Below are 8,914 nucleotides of genomic sequence, written 5' to 3' on the forward strand. Positions count from 1 at the left end.
GTTCCTCTTTCAAAAAGTACAGTTTTTCCGTCTGGGAGGTTGAAAATCGTGAAATTCACTCAAATCTGTATTTGCTTAAATTGGGTTCTCGATTTCGTCGGATTGTTGACACGAAGTCGTCAGATTGAAACTAGGAGTCAACTGATTGGGTACGCGAGGACTTCAAATTGCTACTTTCTTCGTCGAATTACGGACTCTTCTTCACCCTCGTTTTTCCTCTCAGTCCTCTCTTCAAATTCGTCGTCTCTTCTACTCCCATTTGTAATTTTGGTTTGGAACTTAATTTTGAATTCAATTTCTATTTCAATTTGAATTTTTATGATGTTTTGGTGAACTCGAAATACGAAGGTTGGAAATTTATCAATGTCTTTAAAAAGTTTTATATTGGTTTTAAAATAGGATTTATAAGGGATCTTGGGCGCATGACATGAATATGTTCTTCTCTGTAAACAATGTTGACAGGTTTTGTGATATGAGTATTTTTGAAGATTCTGCGAAGAAATTGTGCTTCCCAAAAAGATTCCTCACGCCAGGCACAGAGGGAGATACAATAAAGAGAGTAACTAAATATTCTTCTGAGAAAGCTGTTTTGGCGACTGTAAAGAAAGCATTAAAAAAAGAAGAGTTCAAGAAGTTATAGGAGTCTTTCTTTGGTCCAATTATAGAATTTGTTAATCGAAAAGAAATCAACTTCTCGAGTCAACTGGTCCACCACTTACTACAAAGGAGGATTAAGTCTGCGAAAAACGAGCTCTGGTTTGCATTTGATGATCAACCTATGCGATTTTAGCTAAGGGAATTCGTCATTACAACAGGCCTTCCGGTAGGTACTGTTAAATCGGAAAAAGATTTTTGGATGAATGATAAAATGACCAGCAAAGATCTTCTTTGTACTTTGGAATTTAAAGGAGAAGACATGAAACCTGGGGAAAGAATTCGATTAGGTGCTTTGTTATTAGTGGAGGGGATATTGATAGCACAAAATCCAGCAGTTCTAATTCCCTTAAAGAATTTGCAGAGAGCCAGTAGTTTTAAGAATTTCTGCAAGTATCCTTGGGGTGAAATTGCTTACGAATCATTAGTGATAGACGTGAAAAAAATGATTGTGGGATCGTTAGCAAAGATACATTATGGTATGGCTGGCTTTCCATATGCAATCCAAATGTGGTTGTTATCTTCAGTTCGCCAGATAGGGGAATAATTTGGTGTTAGGGAAAGCATTTCAAGGCAAAACCAACATCTCCCACTGATCTTGCAATGGCAAAAGACAAAATCCCCAAAACTCAATGAAATAAAATTTGTTCTTGAGTCTTGCAAGGTACTAATACTTCTCTAGAACTATTTTTTGTTTGTTTTCCAATAGTTTTAAAACACATTGTAAACCCTTTTAAAAGAGTGTTATTAACGTAATTTTGATTTACAATGTGTTTAAACTGGTTTACAAGACTTTACAACGGATTTACAAGGGATTTCGAGAGTTATAAAAGAGTTTTAAAAGGTTTTACAATATCTATATAAGACTTTTGAGATATAATATGAATCGATTTATCTTTGCAGTTTGAAGTGAAAACAATTGTTGGTGATCCCGATGAATATAGCCATTTGGTTATGCCACCGAATGTTGAAGACAAGGATTTTGATGAATTTGTTAAACTTGTAATCCAAGGCTATAGGATGACTAAGGAGGAATGGATTCAAGGATTTATTCAAGTTGTTAAAGGAGAACAAAATCAAAAAAAGCGTGTGAGAGAAGATGCAAAGCCATCCTTGAATCAAACTAACAAAAAAAAAGAATATCTTGTAGTGGGAAAATTGACATGATTTTAAAAACATGTCAACTTATTCACAAAAGAATAGTGAGACTGGAGAATCATGTGGGGATCACTACTACTGCTGCAACACCACAGTGGGAATCAAGGGCATATGAAGAAGAGGAAGTACCAGCCTCTGCAACTGCTTTTGAAGAAGAGGAAGTACTAGCCTCTGCCACTGCTTTTCAAGAAGAGGAAGTACGAGCCTCTGCCACAGATTTTGAAGAAGAGGAAATATCAGCCTCTGCCACTGCTTTTCAAGAAGAGGAAGTACCAGCTTCTCCAAGTGAATTTGTAAGTGAAAAAAAAAACTTATTTCCTTTTAAAATCATTTTAAAAGTGTTTTAAAGAGTTTTTAACAAAATCATATAGAATCGAAGTGTTAACAATGGTTTTAAAAGGGTTTTCAATAGTTTTAAATGGTTTGAAAAAAAAACATAATTCCTTTTAAAATCGTTTTAAAAGTGTTTAAACGAGTTTTTAACAAAATCATATAATCGTTTTCAAAGGTATTGCTAGTGTTTTAAATAGTATTAAACAAAATTTACAACATTTCTAGGTACCTAAAGAAGAGAATCAATATTATCAACATGAGAAACAAACTGACTTGAGAGGGGACCCAAGTGTTATTCCTGAAGAAAATACACAGAATACTAATGAAACTGATCAACAAGAGGCGGATATGAATAATGATAAGGTATGTGTTACTTGAATATGATCGACTAATTTTAAAAACCTTGTAAAAACATATTTGAAGATAATTTACATATGGTTAATGAAAATATAATTATTTATGCAGGATGAGAAGCCTAACAGTGCTGATGATGTAGACTCAAGCCAAGAAGAAGAGTACATTGTTATATCGGATGACGAAGAGTGTATTCATATTTCAGATACTGATGTAGACCCAAGCCAAGAAGAAGCTCCCACTCAACAAGAAGACCCAAGCCAAGAAGAACCTCCCACTCAACAAGAAGACCCAAGCCAACAAGAAGCTCCCACTCAACAAGATCACACCAGCCAAGAAATGAGCAGTTGTAAGTTGTTGAATTCTTTATTATAGATGATTTTCCCTTTTGAAAATGACATATAATATTTTTTTTCTTATGTTTGTATTAGTGCAAACACCTTCTACGCAGGAGAACAATATAAGTGACGAAGAAATTAAAAAAATCGAGGCAGTTATAAAACATTGGACTGAGCTCGGGGACATCACATTTATGCTTGAAAAAATGGATGAAGTAAGTTTGAAAAAATCATATACTTCTTATTATAAGCGCTAAATACTAACAAAATTTGGATGTTCTACATTGTAGTATCTTTGGCGAGGGAATAAGTGGGAAAAAGCCTATGTCATGGATTTGAAAACTAAAGAAGATGTAAGTAAAGTAGCAAGGAAGGCAATGTTAATTCTTCATCGTGACAAAATTCCTAAAGATGTTACTCCACAAATGAGATACCTTGGTACCCGAATGTTTTCAAAATTAAAGGTTAGTAAACCTCTACTTTTGTTAGATTTAATGCACATTTTACTGTTATTTAATATTAATTTAAATTTTTCATTTCTTTTACAGGAGTACAGGGACAAATACATCGAAAAAAATCCATAATTTGCAGAAATAGCAAGTCCTTAGGTTATGGAAGTTTGCATCTTGTTGGTATATAAACGTGATCGCATCAAGAAGAATAATGAATGGCAAAGTATTTCAATGTCAAGTTTGCAAGTAGATTTTAAAACATTATCTTTTTAATGTTAAGTTATTCCTTTTCGCTTGTCAAACCTTTTAAATGGTGTTAATCCTATAAACAGTTTGGTTTTACAAGACTATATCTTGTTTTTAGAAAGTTTTAAAAGGTTTTACAAGTTGTTTATAATGATATATATCAATATGACTTGCTTTTTTAAAGGCTTTACAAGTTGTTTATAAGGTTTTAAAACAGTAAAATCTGAATAAGAAATTCTTTAAAAATGGAGTTTACAATACCACAGACTGAAATATTTTATTAAAAAGAACAAATAAAAGTTGAATTATTCAAGAGTTTTGAAAATAGATTTGAACTATTTAAGTTCATATTTCAGTTTCCTCTCCCAGCGTAGTGGTTTGTAATCTCTCTAGCCATTGCTTCAAACCTTGCCCTATCAGATTTGTAGAGGTTGGCAAGATTTTTATTTATCTGGTCCTCCTCATCGACTTCTGGTTCAATCAACTTCTCCACTAATCTCTTGAAAAGCAAAATAATCAACATGGGATGCCAATAGGTGGACTTCAACAATCTTAGGTATATGGCTCCGTTATCTGATATGTTTGGGTGGCAAATTTTTGTAACGAAACAAATCTGCATTACCAAAAAATTATATTTAAAAAAACTATTGAGTTGCTGCAAAAAGAGGAGTCCTAATACACATGCTTGCTAAATAAAAGCGAGTATAATCAAAACAGATACCTTTGGGGGATTATTTGGGTAATCAGGCGGAAAGTTAATACTCATTTTAAACACTGCCCCTTCATATGGGGTGTTCACAGGTCCGATTAAAGTAGCCTCCCACTTGAAAATGCTGTCATCAACAATTACTAACAAAAGGCAAACACAGTCAATCTCTTATATCCTTAACTGTAAAACAAAACTAATCTGAAGGAAAAAGGCGTTTACCTGCTGTGACGTTTGTCGAGTGATCTTTGTTCAAATTTTTCAAGGTAAACCTTAGATGGCTTGAAGAAAGATGCAACATTTCTAGCGGATTGAAAGAAAAAGGTAATAGAAATTGACGAATCTGAGAGATGATTTTTACGTTTTCGTGAGACAAATGTTTAAGTCAAGAGCAAAAAGTATTTATAATACGTGAAGCGTTGCTTTGGTTAACAAAAACTACACCTTCGGCTTCATAAATACATAATTCTTACCCCTTCAACGTGTAATTATAACCGAACCAAAGCGACGCTTCGCTTATTACCTTTTCAATCAATTACGGTTTTACGAGCCTCTGGTAGCGCTGTTTCGAAATCTTACCCCTGCGCTGTTTCAAAAGCGACTCTTCGCGAATTACCCCTTCAATCGTCTTCCACAAAAGAAACTTTGTATAATTAAAAACTTTGTAGAATTAAACGCCCATTACGCCCATTATTCAAATGCCAGAATTTTGTAGGGCATCTCGAATGAATTTGGGGTAAAGACGATGACGATAACGTAATTGTGTCTATTTGGGACGTAATAAAAAGCCCATTAGGCCCATTATTCAATTACGTTTTCACTTGGCTGTTTGGTATCCTTTCAGAGGGTGGGCCAAAAAAACTAAATCTGAAAAGCATAACAGAAGTAATGGATTGAGTGCCAATCAGTTAAGATTTTTAAAAGGTTTTACAATGTTTTAAAAGGCTTTTAAAAGGTTAAGAGTATATGATTTACAAGAGTATATATGGTTTTTAGTAGGTTTTAAAAGGTTTTACAAGTTGTTTATAATGATTTAAAACAGTAAAATCTGAAAAAAATTTCTAAGAAAATGGAGTTTACAACACCACAGTCTGAAATATTTTATTAAAAAGAACAAATTGAAGTTGAATTAAAGAGAGAGAAAGAGTTAGATAGCAGCTACACAACTAGATTTGTTGTGTCCACACTGACCGCACCTACTGCATTTGTATTGTTTTGAATTTGTCTTAGCCTTTCTATGCTCCCATGAACTAGCTATTCTCTTTTTCTTTCGCCTGCCACTAGGTATACAAGTAGAAGGTGCCCGAATAGAAGTACTAACACTCTCTGGAATCTCCCAATACTCCATATCACCTACTAGGTGAATGCTCTCTGAATATCCTAAACGCCATCTGTAAAATAAAAAGAGGAAGATAAGACTTATAGAACTTTGATAAACTTTTGAAAAACCTTGTAAAACATTGTAAAACCTTTTTAAAACTACTTATAAACAACTTGTAAAACCTTTTTAAAACTACTTATAAACAACTTGTAAAACCTTTTAAAACATTGTAAAAACCCTGTCGGATCCATTACTTTAGCAACCTTTTCAAAACCAATTAAAGAAGGGAGTTATAACCTTTCAGTGAAATGATAATCATCAACAAACATGTTTTCATTGAGATTGACATGTTTGGCAGCAGCAATTCCATGTTCTCAAGGGAATTTGTCAATATCAAACATACAACATGTGCATTTCCTTGTGTCCAAATTCACCACATTGGTCTTTAAACCTGCTTTAACCTCGAAGACATTTTCATTTACTGGGCAAACTTCAAGCCAGCGGGTAGTATTATTATAAGATGCATTCATCTTATTCCCAACATTTGGAGTAACATCATATGGAGGTCGACAGCTCTCCTCACGTCGTTCATTAAACCACCTAGTCAAAATAGACCTGATTGTCTCAAACTGGCAGACAATTGGATACTCGCGAGTCTCTTTTAATAAGGAGTTAATGGACTCGGCACAATTAGATGTCATGATGTTGTACCGGTTAGAAGGAGAATATGCACGTGACCATTTTCTAATATCAACTTGCCAAAGATATTCTCCAAGTTCCGGATCACCATTGGAAATTTGACTGAACAAATAATCAAAATCATATTGAGTGTAAGCTCTTGAAGCATCATGAACAACTGGAAGAAGAGAAGCAGAAGATCTAAATCGTCTTTCCATGTTCTTTTGCAAGTGGAAAGTGTAGATCCCATGATGAGCATTTACATAATTTACTGAAAGCGCAATTGCAATTGAAGAAGCCCGATCAGACACGAAAACTAGATCCTTTTCATCAGGAATAATAGTCTTCAAACACCGCAAAAACCAATCCCATGATGCATCATTCCTAGAATCAACAACGGCAAAAGCAATAGGATATAACTGAAAATCACCATCCTGAGCTGATGCAGCAAGCAAAGTCCCTTTATATTTTGATTTCAAATGGGCGCCATCAATAGAAATAACTTTTCTCATCAACTTAAAACCTCTAATTGATGCACCAAAAGCCAGAAAAGCATATCTAAACTTATTATCAGAATCAGCTTTGATGTAAGTAATAGTACATGGATTCTTCTTTTCTATCATGTGGAACCAACTCGGTAAAACCTCATAACTATCTGCAGGTAAACCCCTAGCAAGTTTTGATGCATGTTCTTGAGCTCTCCATGCTTTTGAGTATGAGACACTAACTCCATGGTCATTCCTAAAAATTTCCAGGAGCTGTTTAGGTCTGAGAGGAAGCTTTCCTCCTGCAAAATGGTTACTAACCAAACCACCCAAAGTCCTTGCAGATGCTTGGCGATGATTAACATTCCTTAAAGCAGAGTCACAGCTGTGCTGACTAATATACTTTCGAACAACAAAGCTATCTGATGCTTTAACCTTAGTTGCATCTAGCCTCCAACTACATTTTTCATAAATACAATGAAGAACACACCTCTTGTTGTCTGACTTAAAAGTATGAAATTCAAAACTATGCTTGACTGCATACATCCAAATCTGACTTCTCATATCTATTTTGTCTTTGAATAACTTCCCACAAAACAGTGAATCAACGTCGATTAGGCCAGTTGAGTGTGAAGAAACAGATGGATACCCAACAGAGGTTGTCATGTTACGAGGAACACTCTCGACATATGGATTTGGTATTGGTTGACCCTGAAAGTACAAATCAATGAATTTTTAAAAGATTTGTAAAGTATTTAAAAGGTTTTACAAGTTATTTCAAAGGATTTAATAAGGTTTACAACTGTTTTCAAAGATTTGTAAAAGGGGTTAAATGGATTTACCAAAGGTTATAAAGTGGGTAATGCCATTGTAAGTTACCTGAGTATGAGTAGCAGTAAAATCATAATCGGTGCTAGTATGTTGACTTGAAGAAGCAACAGGAGAACAAGAAAAACGAGGAACACTCTCGACATATGGATTTGGTATTGGTTGATCCTGAAAGTACAAATCAATGATTTTTTAAAAGATTTGTAAAGTATTTAAAAGGTTTTACAAGTTATCTCAAAGGATTTAATAAGGTTTACAACTGTTTTCAAATATTTTTAAAAGGGGTTGAAAAGGCAATTTATGCCATTGTAAGTTACCTGAGTATGAGTAGCAGTAGAAACATCAAAAGCATTCCCAACAAACAGATTTGAGCTAGTTTGATCCTAAAATGATTTGTAAAGTATCTAAAACGTTTTACAAGTGTTTTCAAAGGATTTTATAAGGTTTTGTAAGCAAGAAATAATTAAAAATTCTAAAGTAGAAAGTTACTTGAGTAACAGCAGTAACACTCTCAATAAAAAGAGTAGAGCTAGGTTGGCCCTGATAAAGAAACATTCCTCAAAGCAGTTACTTTTCTAAAACAATATTAGAAAAAATAGGAGAATGAGTTTACTAAAAATACCTGCTCAACAGTCACACAAAAATCCTCAACAGTAACACATAGATGAAGAACTCCTCCACTTTGTGCATATTTGAGTTTAAAAGCTTCAAGTTGCCTATCATTTCTAATAAAAATAGGAATACTACCTCTGGTAGCAGACATAGCAGGCAATGTATAGCTAAGCTTTAAACATTGTGCCCGAATATCAATGTCAAAATCTTCTAATAGTATCTTTACCAAGTCACTAAATCTAGTATTCTCATCAATGTTAATCAAAGAAGCTCCCCTTTCATTATCCATCTCAAATTCCCAATGAATGTTGTTGTTCAACTTCCACAATCCACATACTGAGTACAATTCAATCATTTGTACACCCAAACAGGTCATGAGAAAACAAACCAATATCACGAATTACAAAACTACATTAAAAGAAGAGAGATCTCAACAACTATATCAAAGAACAATAGTAGATTTCCAGAGATCTAATAAAGAACTTTATAATCACGAACAGATCTAAAGAACAAGTGCTTAAGACCTAAAAATATTCTGACATCAAATTTGAAATCGAAACAACAATCTAATAGCTAACACAAAATTGAAATTGAAATCAAATTTAAAATTCAGAAACAAGCTGACATGATGGGAGAAGAAGAGACGACGAAGTAAAAGAGAGATTTAAGATTTTCGATCTGAATGCGTCAGATCTGAATCGACGAAGTCGGAGATTGTTGTTTAAATCGGAGATGGTGAGACAACGGAG

At 34.1% G+C, this 8,914-nt stretch overlaps 2 protein-coding genes across 2 annotated transcripts; both read right to left on the reverse strand.

Annotated features, from left to right (window-relative positions):
• On the reverse strand, positions 3,888–5,589 carry LOC104783477 (ubiquitin-conjugating enzyme E2 8-like). Its single transcript, XM_010508629.1, has 3 exons — positions 5,433–5,589; positions 4,257–4,384; positions 3,888–4,148 (listed from the first exon to the last, which is right to left on the reverse strand). The coding sequence occupies exons 1-3, from the start codon at positions 5,587–5,589 to the stop codon at positions 3,888–3,890; spliced, it is 546 nt and encodes a 181-aa protein (XP_010506931.1).
• Positions 5,937–8,520, reverse strand: LOC104783478. Its single transcript, XM_010508630.2, has 4 exons — positions 8,176–8,520; positions 8,043–8,093; positions 7,871–7,936; positions 5,937–7,229 (listed from the first exon to the last, which is right to left on the reverse strand). Exons 1-4 carry the CDS (start codon positions 8,518–8,520, stop codon positions 5,937–5,939), a joined length of 1,755 nt encoding a protein of 584 aa, XP_010506932.2.

This window comes from Camelina sativa, chromosome 4 (genome assembly GCF_000633955.1).
Source record: "Camelina sativa cultivar DH55 chromosome 4, Cs, whole genome shotgun sequence".
Classification (NCBI taxonomy): Eukaryota; Viridiplantae; Streptophyta; class Magnoliopsida; order Brassicales; family Brassicaceae; genus Camelina; species Camelina sativa.

Excerpts from the sequence above, each read along its gene's own strand:
- LOC104783477 (XM_010508629.1), bottom strand. The coding sequence starts at position 5,589 with ATGGAGTATTGGGAGATTCCAGAGAGTGTTAGTACTTCTATTCGGGCA. Across the intron at positions 4,385-5,432 it reads ATACAAATGCAGTAGGTGCG|TAATTGTTGATGACAGCATT; the intron begins GTCAGTGTGGAC and ends GCCTTTTGTTAG. Across the intron at positions 4,149-4,256 it reads ACCCAAATAATCCCCCAAAG|ATTTGTTTCGTTACAAAAAT; the intron begins GTATCTGTTTTG and ends TTGGTAATGCAG.
- LOC104783478 (XM_010508630.2), bottom strand. The coding sequence starts at position 8,520 with ATGATTGAATTGTACTCAGTATGTGGATTGTGGAAGTTGAACAACAAC. Across the intron at positions 8,094-8,175 it reads TTTGTGTGACTGTTGAGCAG|GGCCAACCTAGCTCTACTCT; the intron begins GTATTTTTAGTA and ends TTTCTTTATCAG. Across the intron at positions 7,937-8,042 it reads GTGTTACTGCTGTTACTCAA|GATCAAACTAGCTCAAATCT; the intron begins GTAACTTTCTAC and ends AAATCATTTTAG.